General features: G+C 43.8%; 1 protein-coding gene across 1 annotated transcript in view; it reads left to right on the forward strand.

Annotated features, from left to right (window-relative positions):
* CCDC85C (coiled-coil domain containing 85C) overlaps positions 1–20630 on the forward strand; it is a 113705-nt gene that overhangs the window by 64806 nt on the left and 28269 nt on the right. Inside the window, exon 2 of the mRNA XM_075151115.1 lies at positions 5295–5371. Within this exon, the coding sequence (XP_075007216.1) occupies positions 5295–5371 (77 nt within the window). The remainder of the gene's footprint in view (positions 1–5294; positions 5372–20630) is intronic.

Below are 20630 nucleotides of genomic sequence, written 5' to 3' on the forward strand. Positions count from 1 at the left end.
CAGCCAGCACCCCAGCCGGACACTGCGTAACCCCCTCTTTGTAGCAGACATCGAAAAGACAAATCAAACCCCAGTGGGATGCTGTGGAAGAGGACTCGGGCACCTCTGTTGGCTCAAGTCTGCTCATGCTGGGTTGTTCCCTATCGCCCAGGCTGGGTGTAGGGATGGTCCCGCTGTGAGTGAGTCCCGTCAGAGGGCTCTCCACAGCCTCCTTGTCTCACAGACACCTGCATCGACCTTTTCTCGCATCTCTGCTGTGAACCGCCCTAAGTAAAGGGATTGCATTTTTTTCTTATATTCATTTAAGTGCTAAGGCCTCATTATGAAAAGGTCTTAAATAAAAGTGTCTCGATCCCAATCATGTAGCTACCACGCAAACCTCTGCTCTGCGTACTCGTGGTTTGGAGAAATGGCATACAAGGAAATAAAAACATTTATTTTGCTACTGTCAAAATAAATGTATAATTCATTTTATTTACCCCTCTGACAGATTCCTCTGAAATCTCAGATGAGGATCGCAAAGGCTCCAGTGTCTCCAAATGTCTTTTAAAGTGACACTGTTCTGTGCTCTGCAGGCTGAAGTATTGTTTTGATTGTTAAAACAGTTTCTAATTTATGTTTTAAAAAAGCTTCAGGAGCCAGGCTGTTCCCTGCTCTCTCAGAGGCCATGGAGTTAAAACAAGGTAGAGTGATTTGTCTTGCCTCAATTTAGCTGTAATGAGTATTAAGTGGTTTATCTATGTGGAGAAAAGTTACTCAGCTAGATTACATCCAAGTTGAATTACACCCCGTTCCAGATGGAGTATATTTTTTAAGACAGTAAATCTTGAGGAGGGTGGATAATAACAGTAATGCTCCTTTCTGGGCTGGAATGCAACTCTTCTACCTCTCGTGGAGATAATGTACGGAGCTACATCCAATTAGTTTTTCAAAGGCTTTGTAAAGAAACGGGACTTCAGGTTTTACAGCTCAGCTTTACCATTTAGCTTGAAGCATTTACATTGGCATTACATGGCTGATGGTGATTATGGTTTTCATCCACTTTGCTGTTGCGGGTAGCAGCCTGGCAGGGCACAACATCGTCTCTCTCCCCGACCTCCTCTTCTGCACCAAGTGTGATGGCTGCGACAGGGAGGGTGTTGGGTGGGGAGTGAGATGTTTCGATGGGAAATTCCTTCTTTCTGGTGTCATCTGGTTCACTAAGGCACCCATTGCTCATGCAGCTGGTGCTCGTGGCTGCGAGGAGTAACTGGAGGATGATGTTGGCCCTGCTGGCATCCCAAGCGGCACCGAGTGCCAGAGCATTCTCCCAAAAAGCTTATCCTTGACCATGTGTCCTTGACCATGTGTCCTTGACCACTATCGTTGTCTGCTTCCCTGATACTGTACCTCCCCTTCACTGTGCCACGCTTCTACAGAGCCAACCGGCGTAGTTGTCTGGCCAGCGTAGGATGAGGTGTTGGGTCACTGTGAGCCACCAGCAGGCGTGGGTGGACTCAAAGTCAGTGCCACAAGGTGGTGGCCCAGGTGGGTGTACCGGGGGTGCGCCCTAGCACCCAGGTCTGGGAGCCACTCGTTCTACCGAGGAGAGGGCATTTGGGCTGGTGGAGGTGGAACATTCCTCATGGCTGGCAGCAGGCTTTGACAAGGCGATGGGGACCATTCATTTAATTTCTAATGAAGGGGATGAGGGGGTCCAAGCTGTCAGTGATCCAGCTCTACCATCTCTCCTGAGTGGGTCAGCGAGGCCGTCCTCGCCCCATGGCTCTGGAGGAGGCAGGGGAGGAGGGAAACTCACTGATAAGAGGAAGGTCAGAGGCAGAAAAATGTTGGGAATGTGTTTCTTGATCTAATGTGGGAGAGACCCAGCCTGGAGTTTCGCTGCTCAGCCCGGCAGTGTTACTGCCTGCTGTCATGAGAGTTATGGGATTTTTTTAAACCTGAGATCAAGATGCAAATGGCTCATCTGGCACCTACCTCAACACAGGCAGGTCCTGAAGATGGAGGTGGTTCATCTCTGAGGGCGCGGTGGGGATGGTGACGGCTGTGAGCACTGTTTCTCAGCCTTTGCCTGAGATGGAGCATCTTTTACTCACAAAACAGCTTATTTGCTTTTTTTCTTCTTTTCTCCATATATTTTATATTGCTGTGGGGTGTTTTCTGGCTGAGGTCAGACATTGGACATGGTTTGCCGTTGAACGGTGATGTTTGAAGAACTCTATCAAATCTCAGAACAGGCTTTCAAGGCTGGAGGTAGCTGTGGTGTGCATTGGCTCCTGGGGATGTAGGGGTATCCCTTTTTTTGCATGGGATACGAAACCAGTGAGGAAATAATTCTCTCCCCATTTCCTTTTCTTTGGCAGCCATGCTGAAGTTTTTCCATCTATCAGCCAGTCCTTGTAGTATCCAGGGCCTGAACACAACAGCTTCTGTGTCACCATTCAACTGCTTAACCTTAATTTCCTGTAGCTGTTAGCAGTGCTGCAACCCACCGCAAACACATATTGAAGAGGTTGCTCATGAGGTTCAGGTTGTCAGCCTCCACCTTGGGTAACTTTGCACTATGCTTGAATGCAGAGCTGCTGGAGAGGACCTCCTGCAGTTTCTCTGCCCTTTGTGGGCACGGGACTGGGAAAAAAGGCTTGTCTTCATCAGAAAAAATAAGCTTTTTTTTTTTGGTTGCTGTTCTTTGCACACGATGTGGTGTGGTGGTCCACAATACAAACACTTAGTAGTGATAAGAGAGTACAAAGGTGGGGGGGGGACTGCATATAGCAGGCTCCCTGCCCTTGGGAAACAGGCTAACGGGCAACGGGCTTTGTCAATAACTGTGGTTCTTGTAGAGCCTGTGTCTGGTACCGGCATCACATCGGGGTCTTCTTTAGCATTATCTTAGCATTTTTACACTTGTTTATGCAAGTGTTGCTGTCTGTGCAATTTATGCACACAGACACTGTGCTTGGTCCAGAGGCGTATCCCTGATTCCCAGGCAGGCGTGGATTGAGCCTCTCCTTTGACACTGCTTTGAATCCTTCCTTGAAGCTGCTTTGAGTGCCCCGATACTTTGAGATAAAAATCAGGACCTGCTGTATCAGGATCACTGCATTCATTGTGTGGAGGCACTCAGCTCTGCCTGCGGCTACCGGTGAAGCTGGAGGGGAAGGGGAAGGACACCTTATCTGACCAGATCTACCGATGGAGGCTGTTGTATCCAGCGCAGGAGTGGAAGTGGTGGAGTCTCTGGTTGTCTTCAGACAGAGCTGGAGACTGTTCTGAGAATTGTTTAGCCAAATGGGTATTACTGGACTGAATTTAGGGGTAAGTTAACAAAGTATGGTGGCCTGGGGCACAGAGGAGGTCAGACCAAAGGGACTGTGGTCCTCCTGGCTTTATATTTAAGAATCTCAGACTCCCCTCTCACCCTGCTGGAGGACAGGTTCATTACTAACTCAGCCAGTTGTTCAAGCTGATGCTGAAATCTTGCTGACTTTAGCACCGATCTTCTGCAGCATTATACTCGCCGCCTTTTGATATGCATGACTAAATTCACGATGCTGTTGGCACAAGGCCTTTGTGGAGAAGGTGCTACGGACCGATCCTATAACCTACTTGGTTTGCCCTCTTTTCCTCTGACCTGGAGACTCCTCCCACGTTGGGGTGGTTGTTGGGCAGAGAGAGTTTGTGATCCCTGCAGCTGAAGGTGATATTGCTGTGAACCTTACCACCACTTAAACAGTTCACTGAGCTTACATAGCTTCCTACGGTGTCTTCTTAACCTTTTTCATGAGGATTTGTTTGGATTTCTTGGGTTTGGACAAAGCACAATCCAAACAAAAAAGTGAGCGTATTTCCTCTGAGAGTGTTTGTGCTTTAGATGGGCACTTGACTCCGATCCGTCCTGCTGTTCCTTTATGTGTGGTTTGGCACTTGTCTATGGCAGCACTTTTTCAAGCATATTCCAATTTTTCTCTTGAATGGTCAAAGCGCTCTCAGTGATCAGCTGAAGCTTGCATGCTAGCTCTTCTGCAAAACTGCCCCCAGAGTGGCCAAGAAACGGCATTCGGCCTTGTGCCGAGTGCGTTCGGCAGCTACTGGCAAAGGCAAAGACAAGCTGTTTAGCGCGGAGCCAGCCTAACCCTGACACGTGTGCATGGGCGTGGGTTTGTGTGCGCAGGGATGCAGCCAGCGGCGCCTGCTAACCGTCATGGGGCTGATCCTGAAGGGTGCTGGCAATCGGCAACGCGCACCGACCCGCATCAGCGTGGTTGCGTTAACGCTCAGTTCCTCGCCGATTCACGCTCGGCGGGAAGTCCTGTGGTTGAATAGTGGCTTTTGCAGTCATGCCATAATAAATGAGATGAGGTAAAATATAATTCCATTCTGCAGAGCCCTTTTAGCAGTGTGGAAAATGTTTGGACTTTTTCATATGCTTAAGTTGCAAAACTCTCTTTCTCCTGCTGTAACAACTCACAGCCTCTGCTACCAAAACTACAAGTGGAGGAAAAATTTTGCAAATATCCAGATGGATGGAAGGAGCTATGGCAAACTGCTAAGCTGTAATGAAAAAGGAGAAAAGGTTTTCCCAGGTTCCTTTATTTTCTTCCCTGCGAAATTTGCAAATGTGTTGCTTCAAAGCACATTTCAAAACAAAACCCAGATGTTTTGGAGAGCAGTAAGCCACCCACAGAGCTCTCCAGCAAGTTATCTTCTATGCCAAGTCACTCTATCTGGTGTTGCTGTCTTACTACAATGGTAAACTGGCCATTACATTCCTTCAGGTTGAATATTACCATTTTATGTGAGGTTATTCTGTATTTTATTGTCCTGGTATTTCTTCTGTTTAGTGTCACGTGCTTGCACTAGAAAAAACAGATGTCCTGGGTAGGCACTTGCTGTGTACGTCGGGCTGCGTGCACGCTGCAGCTCTGTGGCCTTGCTGTGTACGCTGCTGCCCCTTTTACAGCACTGGCAGTTGTGGCGGTGTCCTCCTTGTAAAAATTACTTCTATAAAATTATGAAACACAGTATTTCAACTTCACTTTCCTTCTGTACCTCCCACCCCCCAACCTGGTGGCACTGATACAGATTCACAGAATACATTGCTATTGCTGAATCTCAGCTTTTTAGTGAAAAAAGCTTTTGGCAGAATACGCTCCTCATACTATACATTTGGGGTTTTATTCATTAGGTCTTTCCCAAACTTGCCTTCTGTGGAGGGGGAAAACGTATCGCTGTCTGACAGTACTTGCCTGTAATACAAGAAGCTTAAACATATTTTTTCTCTTTTCCTAAAGACTCATCTTCCAACTATATCAGGCAACTTGAAACAAAAGTGAAACTGCTGGAGGATGACAACAAGCTTCTTTCCCAGGTAGGTTTTTTATTGCCTAATAGATACTAATGTGGCTCGGTTCTCCTGTTCCGTATAGTTGTGTCTGACTGCCCACTTGAATGCACAAGGGCTTTCAGTGGACCAGGGTAAGAGCATAATGCTCTTTTCATATCAATGCCCCACTGACAGAATTGGGTCTCCTGTTGTTAAAAAAGAAAAAGAAAGAGAAAAAAAAAGTATACCCTCTGTTAGTGTCTGTGTGTGTTTTGGAGATACATTAATGCCTCCCTGCAGAACACCTTGATCCACTGCTGCTCCCAGGGATGCTGTGAGGGTCTGGCGCTGCCTGTGCCCTTGCTGTAGGATTTTGTCTTGCTTGCCCATTTACATTGACTTTTATCTTGTTGAAAGAGGAGGCTGTAGTCAAAGGACAGCCTTGGGAATAGTTTTGTGCAGTGCTGGCTCTCAGCTTTTATTTGAGATCTTGCTTAAAACCAAACAGACCTCTTTAAAACTGGCACTTTTTTTTGCTTGCATCTGCCCTTCAAAGTCTACTCCACGTGCCACTGGGCTTTTGATCACTCCTGGTGCTTACCTATCTGTATATAGGGATGTCAAGCAGCGGGAAGAAAACAGTCATTCTGTCTGGTATGTCCGCTGGATGCCCTGCAAAACACAGCACTTGATGTAAACAGGGGCAGCTTTGCAGAAATCACTGAAACACTGTCTATTTAAACCATCGGAAGAGTTACCCTTTTTCTCTTGTTCTTTGCATGTTTTCACTGTTAGACTGTTCTACCTCCCTGGCATTTTAAAGGTTTTTTTTCTATACTTTGCTTCTTACTTCAAACGCTGACTTTCACAGTCATTTTGTTCCAGATTCTTTCCAATTATAAGGACTGGAAGTAAAAAAACTCTTCTAATTATTTTTTTTTTAAAAATACCTTTTTGCCAGTTTATGTTGTGCTGTTCTTTGCATTTCTCCAAGTCTGAAAATAGACTGCTCCAGGATCATGTTTCTAAAACATTCTTGTTTAAAAAAAAAAATTGAAAAGAAGACTCTATGCTTACTGAATTTTCAATAAAATAATTTTGTTAAATCTTATTTTTACTGAAATACACATTTCGACCTGACTGTGAGCTTTTTTTAAAGATTACCCCAAATTTCCAGTGTACTCATTGGCGTTGCTAGCCATGAAACAAAACTCACAGGGCACCAAAGGGTTAAAACCCCCAAAGGGTGCTCAACTCAACTGCTTCCGAGTGGCTTCATGTACTAATCAATTGCTAATTTAATTTTAACTACCTTTGTCTTTCTCCCAAGCCATGAGTGAGCTGGTGGTGGTCGAAACCCCGAGACTATTTAATTGGAGCAATTGATAAGCAGATGGGCTGTGTGTGGGCAGTTGGGATGTGTGTGGATTTGGGGATGGGCTCAACGTGCCCTTGGCCCAGCTTCGTCCTGCCACAGCCGAGCACATTACTGCATCGGATCTGCCTTATGAGGCCAAAAAAAAGTGGTTGGTAATTAATGGGCGGTAAATTAATAGGGGCTGAATAGCTGCCTGGGCTTATTGCACTGGGAGGATGAAGCCCAGTTAGTCTCGGGGTGCGTGAGCCTGAAGCAGCCCCACGCATCAGCCCCTCATCCTCGTGCCGTCCTGGGTGGGAAGGCTGTGCCTTTTCCTCCACGCGCACAACTGTCCTCAGGTGTCCTCACCTTTCAGGCTCGGTCACTACAAACGTTTGAATCCAGGAGGGAGGGAAATGATCTTAAAACAGCTCCGTGCTCTGGAGAGGGCCAGCCACCTCCCCGGCAGCAGCAGCCACCGACGCCAGCCTGGCTCTGATGTTCTGTGCAGCCCCTGTGCCCTCCAAAAAGACCAGGATCCAACTTATTTTAGATCGCACTCAGAAAATACCTCTTTTTTATCATAGCACCGAGACAGCTCTCCTTAGGGCAACAAGAGAAGTGTTGAAGGTGCCACGGTCTGGGTGAAGTCCCTGGGGATACTGCACTGCATCGCCTCCAAAGCTGTGATGCTACAAACCTAGATTTGGATTTTTTCTCTTTTAATGAGAAAAATGAGGAAAATCTGTATAGGCACAGACTCCATGCATATGTACATGTTGCTCCCAGCACCTCCGCGGAGAAGTATAATCCACTTATTCTATTCTTTCTTGCTTCATGTGATTGGAAAGTGTTTAGCCGTTACCATGCGGATCTTGGGATAAGAATCTAGTCAAAAAGGATCCTGGCAAACTTTCCTCCTGTTTTTAAAGTTGCCAGGTGATCCTGGCTGTTTGAACTCCGCCATGCCAAACTGGCTTGTCAACACCAAAGTCACATTTTAACTCGGCTTGGCTTTCTCCCTGGGAGTATTGACATTGCAATAATATTTGCAGTCTGGTGTCAAGAAGTTCTATCACCAGTGTGCTGAGGAGTGATGAAACCTGACGTCCTAAGTAACAAACAGTGCCTGTGCATTAAGGGATTAACAAATCAGTGGTGGTTATAGAAGTCTTCCTGGCTTCTCTCCAAGTGCTAAACATAGAGCTGAAATAGTGCTTCATCCAGAGAAAACCCGAGAAGGCCAGTGCTGCAAATGATATTGCCGGCTTTACAGGAGGATTTATATTACAGTGGCTGGAGACACAATGCCCCTTTGCTAGCTGGTGCACCCTGGGTGAGATTTGTTCCTTTATCTTCCTCGGCATCTGGGGTGTGAAGCTATGCTGAGAGGTGGTGTCTTTGTACCACCTTCAGGCATGGAATTAAGTTGCTGCAGGGGTTCCCAGCCTGCACTTTTTCTCCTGCTTCCTCACATCTCCTTTCTCTGTAAGCATTTCGGAAGAAAATCTCAATGGGAGAGGTGAGAGCTCTCCAGCCCGTGCTGAGGTGGCTGCTCTGCGCTGTACGTGTCATCTACAGCGCAGGCGTGCTGGGATTCACACCTCTCTTTTTCTGGTGACTCATTTGAACGGATTAATGGAGAGAGCTTTCCTCCCCTTGGGAGGTCAAGAAGTACCACCTCATGAGCCACACTTTGCAGGGGGAGGAAAGTAAATGGAGAAGTGGATATTATTTATGATAGCTGCATATGGATTTTTTTGGTTTTGACCTCTTTTGCTTTCTAGGCAAGGAGAGGTGTATTTCCAGTTGAGAAATGAGCTGCTTCTGACATTGCTAACCCATCAGTAATCATCGCTCTTCCCATTCTCCTTTCTCTGCAGAGAAACGACTCCAGTTTCATACCTTTCTTTGACTCAGGTTTACACTGTAATGTTTTGCTGGCATGGCCATGTTAACTAGAAAGTCATGGTCCTGTATGGCATCGCTGTGCTGGCAGCAATTCTGACAACACACGGCCTTTGTTGCCCTGATTTATATTGGTTGGGGGGATGCTGAAGCGAATGCCATACCAGAAAAGACCCCTCGATGCCTGCTCACCAGTGCTGGTAGGCGTCTGTGGTGTAACCACAGTGGCAAAGACCCCGCAGAGCAGGTGGGGATCTCAGTGTCCTGGGGTTGACGGTGTCAGCCTTTCTCACGAGTGTAGCTGGTTTCTGGAAGTTTTAGTCGAGATGTAAAGAAGATGAACGTAAGCTCTGAGGAATGTTGGGTGTTGGCTTTGGAGAGCTTCACAGGCATCACTTTTATAGGCTCGAATTCTCTAGGGAAGAAGTGCACTAAGTTCTGCTGTGTGCATGCAATTAACCTATGCAACATCATGTGGGAGAAGTCCTGTTTTTCCTCTCTGTCACTGTGGGGAGTGCCCAGGAGAGCTGGTGTTAACCTCTCTTTCGCGGTGTCTGGTTGAGTAGATGAGGGTACCTTCCATATTACTAAGATATAACCCCTGAGATGGGAGACCATATTTGCTTTCCGTTCCTCTGAGCTGAAAGCGTCGAAGCGGAAAATAGACCGCTTAAGCCACCTTACACTGCCCCTGAAACTGAAAATGAATTTGTAATTACACCCTTTCTTCTCAAGATTAGAGAAACCCATGTTTATGAGCTTCGGGAGCACCAAAGGTCAATTCTGGTTAGTTTTATAACTAATGCATACATTTTAGAGGTAATAACAGTGACAAACTTCTGGCCATTCTTTCACATTATTTTGCATTTTCAGCTCATTCTGTGCAATGGCAAGGATTGGGCACTTTTAATTAAAACTGAAGTTTGTAGGCTTTGTGGACTCATCACCCTGTTCTCTCTCCTCGTAACTAAGTCCCATGCACCATGGGCTGGCTGTCGGGACTTCTTTTGGTTTATAGTCTCTGCTGAGCTGTGTCTGGCTTTTCCCTTCAGAACAGGAATGCCAGAGGCATTTTCCTACTCAAAGATGCCCAGAGCACGTTGCACACCTTTGTTTCAAAAAGCCCAGCTTTGAATAGAGCAGAGGCAGGCGAGACATTTGACAATGAGGTCCTGGTGCATCTTTCAGGGAAAATTTCAGGTCCCCTGGTGCAGAGCAGAAATACAAAAAATTATTCTATAAGGAGTGACAACCCTTGGGATTTATGAGGAACATCAGAGTATTTAGTTAAAATCGCCAAACAGACTTCAGTATTACCAGCACTTCACAGCATTTCAGTATCTGCCTACTAGCTGATGGGGATTTAGAGTATCCTTGGAAGATCTTTAGAGCATCCCTGGAAGGTCTTGAAAACTGTGCTTAGTCTTATTTTTAAGAAACTGCATGCTTAGCCTGAATTAAAAGAAGGCTGCAGCTGTACAGATAGTAAAATGATAGTAAATAATGCCTGTAAACACTGCTATTAAAACAGAGTTGAGGTTTTTGAGCTAGGAGCTTCCATGGTAAGGGCATCTGCAGGCTGCCTCAATCCTTCTTAGGCAAATGTGAACTTGGCACAAACATGCACCCAGCAGGCAGTTTCTAGCATATTGTTCTGAAAATGAGGGGGAAAAAACTGGACCCCAGGACTGAAGAGAGCCTGAGAATCGTTAGTGCTGCAAAGAACAAAGATGTAAATGCTGTTCAGGGGAGAGCTTGATCTCTTCCTGAAGAGCGGAGGACGGAGGAGAAAAAGAAATTTCCACAATGTGCTGGCTGGCTCCAGGAGAGTCAGAGTGCAATTTCCTCTGTTGTTTTACTGTCAGTCGCTTTTGTGCCAAGTCTGCCGTTGTGTTCCTGCCTGTGGAGTTGCCTCTCGGCTCTCAGAGTTGCGATGGGTCTTAATGTTCGGGCCTCTCCTTGAATTGCGGCTCCGGAGTTTTGTTGCGATGCCATGGCTCGCGCCAGGAGCGTTGCACATGCTCACCACGAGCGGAACAAAATTGCAAACCTGTCTTATTTCCCCGAAGTCTACCTACTGTTTGTGTGTGAGGAGGATAAGTATAATGGCTTTAATTTAAGGTCTCACAAGGGAAATTGGATTTTTTTGTAATAGAGAGCAACTCAGACATGAAAGCTTTTCAGTGCATTTGGTCTCCATTTAAATTCAGAATACTGAAGGGGACATGCCCTAAGTTACTATATTACCGTTTTTATGCGCTGTTTAAATCTTTAGCTGCATATTAACTTTAACTAATCAAAAAGGAGATGCGTATTTGGGACCTCGTCTGAATATTCCTTTCAAGTCAGTGGTGAGACTTTCTACAGGACTCCATGCATTTTGGAGTACAGCTCACTCAGAACCAGATTTTCATGAAACCTCTCATGAGACCTTTCATGAGACCACTCTCCAAACTTTGATTTAGGCCTCTAATTACATTGCATTGCTTACATGCGTAAATGCAAAAAATGGTGACAGAACCCCCTAAATGTAGCTTTCTTAGCTGTGGCAGCAGAAGCTTTAAGGAAATGTAGCATGCAAAACCAATCTATGTCCAAGTGTGTTTCATTTCACCTCCTTCTTTTATGAATTAAAATGACAAGACTGATCTGACCAATTTGCTATCAAATAAGTGGACTTGAGATTTAAGTAAACAATATGTATTTATTGAATAAAATGATTTTTTCCCCCCCAAATAAGAGATGTACAGTTTTAAAAGAGCAGTTCAAAGATGTCTCAGACTTGCATCCAAAATACTTTCAAGCCCTTTAAGATAATGGAGTTCCTTCTATTGACCTTGGACGTAAGGGTCTTGGGCTGCTACCTACCAAGACAAATATTCTCTTAGTATTCACCTCCCATTCATGGGTAGAAACACATCTAAAAAGCAGGATCAATGACAGAAATGAGCTTTTGCAACTTGTAATGAAAGCTGGATGGTGTACTGTGTGTTCTGGGGGTTGTCACCTGTGGAATCAAGGGATTTTATGAGAATGTCACCTGGCATGTATAAATAGACTTCCCCAAAAACCTAGGAAATATAGTACAAAAAGTTCTGAATCCAGAAGTCGAATAACAGATAGACAGAAACATACAGTGTTTTTTGAATCTTAGGAATTTGAGACAATCATATAATTTCTTGCAATTTAACTCAAAATTTTTGAAGGACTGGAGTTGAATTTCTGTGTAAGAGTATGAGTGTGAGAGAGACGCACACACGCAAAGCTCTGCCATGCCCCATTTGTTTCTGTTGTGGGTAAGCAAGAACATTGGGTTTAATGAGGCTCAGTTTAACCTCCAGCTGTGAAATGCAGGATTAGTCATTTCACTAGATTCCACTTTTTTCTGTATATGAGGACAGGGTCAGGGAAAAAGCTCTTAATTGCAGTTAGATCAGGCTATGAAGAAGCAGCATTTTGTGTCTTTGTAACATGTAGAGAGGTTCAAAGTATACAGATTCTCAGTGATCCGTCCATCTGAGAAGGACTGAAAAATGTTTCGAGGGGAAAGTAAGCAATAGCTGCAGAGGCTTAAGAACAGATTTTTGCAGTAAGTTCAATGCCAAATTCAGGACCAGCTGAAGAAAAATTCAGTGTCTGATATCTGAAAACAACTTGGGGAAGTATGGGAAGGATGTTAATCATTCATTGCTTTTGAAAAAAAAAGAGGCTTTACCCAAAACTATAAGTTTGTGATAAAATTTTCAGTTTTGTTTTGCTCTTCATGAAGCCAAAAATGCAAATCTAAATCTTTGTAGGAGACTTTTAAAGAATATTCGAACTATCTCATAAAAATTAAGACTGGCTGTAACTGATTCTTCCCGGCTATTTGAGTGCTGGTTCAGCAGAGGACTTTGAACATCTGAGTGGTCCTCCAGAAGAGAGGGGCTTGAGTGTGCTGTTCAAAAGAAGAGAGAGAAGGCCAGCAGAGCCCTCAGACAGCTTGGTCCCAGCATTAGTTAAAGCCTGCAAGGGACCTTTTCGGGTTTATGAGAAGGGGATTCAGGTCTTTGCCTTCCTCATTCCCAGCTCCCTCGTTTTACGGGATGTGGGGAGTGTCTTGAAGGCAGCCCCAGCGGTGTTGCTGTGGCTGAGCTTTTGGGAGGAGGTGCCGTGGCTCCCTTTGGCCTCTTTGGCCTCGTTGCCTGGAGTGCAGTTGACAGAAGAAAATGAAAGGTGACTCCAGGGGATGGTCCAGTGAGTTTATTTGTGTGCTTAATACTACATCCACATCTACATCTACTTGCCTGGTGGAACTGGCGCAGCATTCCTTAGCTTCTCCATTGACATCCCTAATGAAGAGACTGATTTTGGTGCTAATGAGCCACGGATGAGCTCCATTAGTCTGAGACTCTTAAACTCATTGCATACAAGCCACAGACCAGACGTGGGCTACACCGAATGTCAATGGTTATAACTCCATTTGGCTTTGCTAACTATTGAGCTGCATTTCTATTTGGGTTAAAAGCTGTGATGCTTGAATCTCAGCTGCGCCAGCCCATATTCTCTCTTGAGCAAAGCCTGCCAGTTGTGTGATTATAATTATATACTGCAATTTGGTTTGAGCTGATTATCCGAGTCTCCCATGAGTTACGGGGTTGATCTTTCTCTGCTGATCTAAAGCAAGAGGAAAAAAATACAGACACTCTTGAATATTAACAGTGTACTAAAGTTCCCTACCTCAGTTGCTACAGAGAATGGAGAGGTTTGAAACTTGCACAGCTTTTGTTGCCTGTACCCCACTGAGATACTAATAAAAATATTTCTCCAAGACTGGTTTTACATGGCAAAATCTGCTAAGCCTCTTACTGACTGTCTCCTGGTATTTATTAAGCCTTTCCCAAAGTGTTAGCTCCCCTGACAATAGAGGATTCCAGTTGTCACCATTGCAACCAGATGAAATCTGCTGCTTTGCCCCTCCAGCTTGTATGAATGCAGCTCATGATATGAGGGGAAAGTCAGAGCATAGGCAGAAGTGGGGGTGCTCCTTCCTGTCTTGCGTTTGCGAATGGCTGAGATCCGGCCATGGCACAACGTCCAAATGCATCCGTACAGCTCCCTGTGCTGCTGCTGCTGTACGAGGGCTCTGCACCTCATTCTCAGGGTCGTACCGTTTCCGATTCCACATGAACAACTAAAAACGATGAAACTGGCTGAGGTTGTGCTTGTGACCTGCTGGCTGAATACTGGAGAGGGAATTGGGAGAGTAGGTGTCTTGGCAGACCATTGTCATCTGAAGCCCTTGTCACCAGTCTAAGGAATGATCCCTGGATGCGCTGCGTGTACAACAGGGATATGAACCAGCGTAAAGGAATTTAATCTCTCCTGTTACAGAAAGCTCGTATTATTACATGACATGGAAGATGTTAAATAGTTTTAATCTCATCCCTTAATTTTTTTCCTTATTTGCAGAGTTCTTTCAAAATCAAATACGTTGATTTTTTATTGCACTCTCATGTGTAATTTCCAGCTTGCCTGATAAATGCTGTTGAAGCTAATGGGACTCTTCACATATACTTAAAGTCAGATATGCGCTTTGCTGAGCTTATTTTTGCTTGAATATGTCTTGTAGTGATAACTGCAATTACTGAACCTTAATTCAATTATTTGCTAGCTTCACACAGTGAAATTGCGCATCCGTCAACTTCCTGCTGCATGAGACCCTAAAACACGGATTAATGAGATAAGGAGGAAATCTTGGCGCAAGGTCATGTGGTAGGGGGTGTTCGCTGGGGCACAAGGCTGCCTGCAAGGGCCACTCGCGCGTGGTGCTGAGGTCACGAGAAAGCGGGGCCATTGCCCTGGTGCCCGTGTCAGAGCTGCACAAGGCAGGCGCTTTGCAGCATCTCCTTCACGTTATTTGAGATGTGTTTCTGCTTTGCTTTACCTCAGCAAAATATCACTTCTCTGCTGGAATTACTAAGGATATCTTGGGCCAGGTCGTTCTTAGGGAGTGGTGTGTTCTGATAGTGCCATTGAACTCTGTTGGTATAAAATATCCGTAGTTGTGAGTAAGAGTAAGGTTATCAAGCTTAATCAACTTTTTGTGGGGTCACCATACTCTAAATCGGGATAGTACGATGTTAATGTTTGTGCAGATAATAATGGGTTCTGCAAGACTTCATTCATTAATATGGGAAAAGGGATTGAATTTCACATAATAATATTATCTTGTCAAGTGCTGCATGTAAGACCAGCTTATTTTGGTCATCTGTAGTAAAGATGGAATTTTTTCCAAGATGATAAAATAACTTTTTTCTGTTAAGTTTCCAAATGTATAATGTTATTCTGTTCCCTTCTAGCTGACTGACTGCAACAGCTTGCCACGAAATTTCAGTAAGGTAGAGAGAGCTAATGCATCCACAAACAGCTTCTTGGATCTGGGGGCTGCCTTTTAATATTGCTGCTGGTTGTTTGGGGCTCTCATTGCTTGTTCTTTCACACGCTAATGTTGGCTATTTCCATTTTTTAATCATCTGAATGTATTAAATATGCCCCTAATTATTTTTTATTTCCCTCCTGTGCTTGTGCAAAAGCCATTGGTTAGTAACATCTGAGTTTTGACCAACTTCAAATCAAAGCCATTTACCTACCTGAAGAGAAGTTGGTACTTTTAGCTAAATTGCTGCAGGAAATAACAGGAAAAGATTTTAAGCTAAACGTTCCATTTAATTACCCAGTTGCAAACAATGGGTTGTTGAGTGTCAAAATTGAGGCCGTTTAAATTACTGGAACAATTATGGTTTAGAAAATTGTTGCCGGTAGGTTTAAGAATTTATATTACAGTGACAGGCAAGTAATTCAGGTAATGGGCAGCACAAGAGTCCATAAAGATGAAGGCAGCCTGACCCAGTGGACTGAAATAAAACCTTCCTCCTTTTTCTCTTCACAAATATATATAACCAAAAGCCAAGGTCTCAGCAGAGTTTTCCATCTAACATCCAAGATTTATGGGGTAAAACTAGAATATGAAGTAAGAATGACATGTTTTCATGCAGACTTTTTTTCAGAGAAATTAGAGAATTACCCAAATCATAAGGCCAAATCCTTATGGGCTTACATGGCCAGGTTGGGATGCCCTTGCCCTATTGCTAAGGACCAGGTTCACCCTGATATTTAAATGACAGCTAAAGGAAATCTTGTGTTTTGTAAAAAGGTGGAGTAGCCACTAAAAAATGGAAATTGCTTGTCTCTCTGAGGGCTGGGTGATGGTGTGGCATATTCATTTGTCCAAAGAAAATCTTCTGAACTGGTGTTAATACAGGTATCTTCTATTGCCAATATTGAGTTCGTCACAGTTTTCCTTTCCATCTAGTTGCATTTCATGTTAAGATATATAGTTTCTTCTAACGTTATGTTGAATAGCAGGTATGATATTAATAAATTTAAGTGGTGCGGTGTGTAATCTGCTCTCTCTTGAGCTTAGTGCCAGTGGGTCTGCATTGTAGGAAAATGAAGCTGATTATTATAAAGCCTCTGAAATGACAGTCCTCTGGGAAGTCTGCTGTTCGTGACTCACGAATGCTTGATTCTCCTCTTCATTCTGGACACATTTTTCCATCCCTTTATAAAGGGACCCCCCAGAGGTAAACAAAAAGGGGCTTTGTAGGACTCCTGGCCTTCGAATTGGTGCTTGATTTTTTTTTTTTTAACGGCATGAGGACCAGGAGAAGAAGCTTTCACAATGCAGGAGATTACAAATGAATTACCAAGAAGTGACGAGAGCAGCATCTCAGCTGTTCAGACATAGTCCTCGGGTGCCACCAGGGCTGTCCCTCCTGCACCAGAAGGATGCGGGTCTCTAGCAGCTCTTCATCGCATCTGCCACGCCTCCGCGGTGCCTTGGATACGCTCAGGCACGGGGTGCCCGTGTGTAGACACCCAAATTGCTCCAAGGTGACCCCACAGCCTGTGGGGAGAAGGGAAGCTGTGACTCTTTTTAAAGGCTTTAATATTTCTGCAGGGCACAGGGTCAAACTGATCATTTATGATTAATTTTTTTTTTTTAACCTCTGTTCAGCCTTCAGCTGTTACAACTTATGCGAAAGGAGAAAACAGTGTTTTCAATTAAAGGCTACTTATGTAACAACCCCGTTTTGAATGCTAATTCATGAATTACTGGAAGCTGACAGTGTCGCTTTTTAATTTTCCTCAGTCACTTCAACACATAATTCTAATTGAAATTGTTCTGGTTTTTTTGCTAATCTTTTTCATAAATGCTGAGAACTATCTGTCAAGTAAATTTCTGTCTTTCTGTATTTAATTTCTATTAAGAATGGTCCATTTTGTTACATCAAAGTGCCTTGGAATTAAATCCTTGTCTTCTTTTTTCTCCCTTCCAGCAGAAGTAACACTGAAGGGTAACAGAACAGTGATTTGTCTAACTTGTCTATAAGTTTTCAACACTTTATCTTCCTAGTTGGTTCAACATGGCCACAGCACTGATCTGACTTTACTGGACAGAAATGGAAAGGAAAATAAATGTTTCTTCTTAGTACTTTGACCTTAAAATACCACAAACACCATCCATCTTCATGTGTTATTTGTGTTATTTTCAAATTAAATCACTCAGCACACCAGGTCAAAAAGTCAGAGGCCACCATTTCTTCTCCCTGCTAGCAGGATAGAAAGCTTTGATAGGAACAAGTGTTCGCTGATTTTTTTAAAAATGTAATTTTAGGCTTTGGTAAGCACCAAGACTTTAATTTCTATCTAAAGTATTTAAAATGATACATTATTTTTTATGGAAAATACTTACCACTTTCCACCCATGTTAATAATCAAATTGCTTCTGTTTTCTAGGCAGAGAAAAAGTTGGGTTTGCAGTCTATTTTTACTAAAAACCTGATTTGTTAGTCCTATTCTTTTCTCACTGGTATGGGTAGGCAAAACTCCCTCCCCCACCAGGAGAGGCATGTCTAGGTCCATTTCTTTCATAACGGGGCTGACAAAGATCTCAGGCTTTGGTCCAAGAGCAGTATCTTCTGGGGTCACTTCAAGTTCTGCCTCGTTGAAAAATTTAGCAATAAATGTCATGTCATTATTTCCAGATAATGAAGAGTTATTGTGCCTGAGGGACCACTGTGGAGCTGTCAGCGTTGGCAGTGTGTAGCACAGGTTTGCACTGAAGGCGAAGGTGTTGGGTCTGCAGGCTCGTCCCCGTGCTCATCGGCCGGTAAAGGGAGGCAACGCCACGTAGAGTGATGCTGAGTTAGACCTAGGGGAGGTCCTGCACTTCCGTACCGCTGTGAAAGTCAGGAGATGATGCTTTCTTTTTCTCTATTTCCTTTCCTTTTCCTTTTTTTTTTTTTTAACATTTGGATGAAACTAGTGTTCGAAAAAAATTCACAGTAAAAGAGCAAGAGCTAGTCCAGAGCAGTCAGTGGCCAGTTGGCATTTGCTGGGGACAAGTGTATTTCAGGTTATGCAAGTTGTAAATTTGATCAGGTTAAGTAAAGACTGACTATGAGTTGCCACAGCCCTCTCTTGGTCTCCTTTTCTGTGTCCATCCCTCTCTTTCTGCTCCTCAGCTTAGAAAACATTCCCAATAAAAGTTTAATCGAAACAGCACTCTCCCGTGGAGTTTTAGTTCAGATGAAAATGATTTTGCTGATAAATTCCTTGAAACTCCAGAAATGTGATTTTACCCAAAGGGTAATTTATTATAGCCATGTTGTCCATCAATTGAGATAATCTCCAACAATGATGATGAGCAGAGATGATCAGGGATTGTACTTTTAAAATGCCATTCTGACTAGAAAAGCAATCTGGGATCCACTTACATCTCAGTAATGAAAATTGGGTAAAGTAATAAGAGATTTCATTTTGTGAGTGAATTGCCAATGCAAATACCAGGATTTTTAACTTAGGTTTAAGTGGAGTAATGGCTACTCATTCTGATGCATCATTAGTCATATTGCTTTTTAATGAGGGATTCACTTTCTTTTCCTGGGTAGCTCTGATAGCAAAGCCCAATGAATGTGTAAATGTTTAGGGAGGTCTGATGAATACATGTCACTGCACCATTTTATTTTATCAAAGGAAGAAGAAGCAGTTTTTCTTCTATGTTGAAGAAATACACATTTGCTTTTAGTGCAAGGAAAATAAATAGTGCAGAACTGTGATTGGTAGGCTGTTGTAAAAAATAGCTTGAGTAAGATACATTTTGGAACAAACTCCAGGCAATGTAGAAGGAAAATTGCATTGAGTGGAGTGCTCATAAAAGGGACTGGCTTTACGGCTGACAGCGGTAGGAAAAAGTGGTTCTTTGGCCATCTCCAACACGGATGCATTATAAACAATGGCAGATGAAGATTCTTCTTGCCCTACCAAACCTACCTCATGCCCCAAACACCTCATTCCTCTTCTGGATAGATCTCTCTTCAGCATTTTTGTTTCTTAGATGTCTTTTCTTTTCTTTTTCTTTTTTTTTTTTCTTTTCCTTTCTTTTCTTTAATTAAGAGCTTGTTTTGATGTTCATTGAACTCAGTGGGAATCTTTCCATCAAATTGAATGCATTAGGTCAGATTCATAATCAGCAGTCACTGAAACAACCTAACAATAGTTTTGTCACACACAAGTGCACTGTCTTAAATGGGATTTGCTTAAAAAAAGCAATAGAACTAATCCATTATAAACACTTGTTAGAGCAGAGTTTTGACTGTATCTGTATATTTACCAACACAATTTCAACCAATTTAAGCCAAATTGAGATTAATGCAGACTCTTGCTCCAGGCAGGAGCATAGGGCAGTTAAATTAAATCAATTTAAACTAGGGTATTTTTAGCCACAGCAGTGTGATATTGTCTGTTGACTAGACTTAGGTCTGGTTGCCTTGCTTCCTCTGGTGGGCAAGGCATTTTGAGTTTCTATGAGGACAAGCTGTAGTGTGATGAAACACATGCTAATGTAAACCAACCCAATCAGATTTGGGGGCAAGAGAAGAAGTTTCTGGGAGGCAAACAAATGTCCGCCAAATCTCTCTTTCTCATACCTGTTTCGACACTCCTGGTGCCCCGTAAACACGTGGCATCTTGCAAGTCTCAGTGGGGTTTGCAAAAGTCTGAGCAATCCAGGGCCTCTAAACACTGGCGAGGCAGTGCACATCCTTCTGGAGCAGAGCCTTCGAGGAGATCTGTGACCTCTGGGGTCTCCAGCACAAAGCTACAACCTCACATTTTTGCTCTGCTGTTTTATTCTGCTTTTCCCTTGCCTGTGCAAGTGCCCATTTGTCACAGATGTCCGGGAAGGGTGCATGAGCTCCTGAGCTGACACACTGAAGGAGTGGGTAGCAGAGTGTCGGGACTCTCCAGGAGGTGCACCTCAATACATACCGCCGTGCACATACAATAGTGAAGAAGAGGTTGCACACAGGAGGGCAGTGGAAGCGTAACCAGCCAGGGTAAAATCTTTTCAGGATAACCACCAAGAAACCCCTACACATCACATGCCTGGGACAATGCCAGTAAACTAAGAGTCTTCTCATCATCTTCCTTTGCGACCTGCTAACCTTCCTTTGAAAGTATATACCTCCCAGGCATGGTGGAGGAAACTCAGTTTTGCAGCAGTCACTTTTTAGCTTAAACTTTATCTCCTTCAGATCTTTCTGTCTCTGACTCTCTATTGTGAAATGCAAAAGAAATATAGGCCACGATCTTCTCTGATGTCACGTTGTAAATTCAAGGGAATCTCAGACATCCAATATGCTCAAGTCATGCCGTGTCACTTGACGCCATGTGAGGCACAACAGTTCCCAGCAGATTGGGTGATACAGGACTAGCATCCATTTCTCATGATGGCCTTCTTGAAAACTACCCTTCTCTTCACAGCTTGTAAAAGGAAAGTTGATAGGGTGAGTGCGCCAGAATGGTTGTGAAAACACTGGGTCACACTAGATGTTTTAACCTAAGAAAACCACATTTTGAAATAAAGCCAAAGTTGAACATGTCCTAAAACAGGCCATGTAGCTACAAGAAAATGTTTCTGACACTGATAGAAAA

Source organism: Calonectris borealis, chromosome 5 (genome assembly GCF_964195595.1).
Source record: "Calonectris borealis chromosome 5, bCalBor7.hap1.2, whole genome shotgun sequence".
Taxonomy (NCBI): Eukaryota; Metazoa; Chordata; class Aves; order Procellariiformes; family Procellariidae; genus Calonectris; species Calonectris borealis.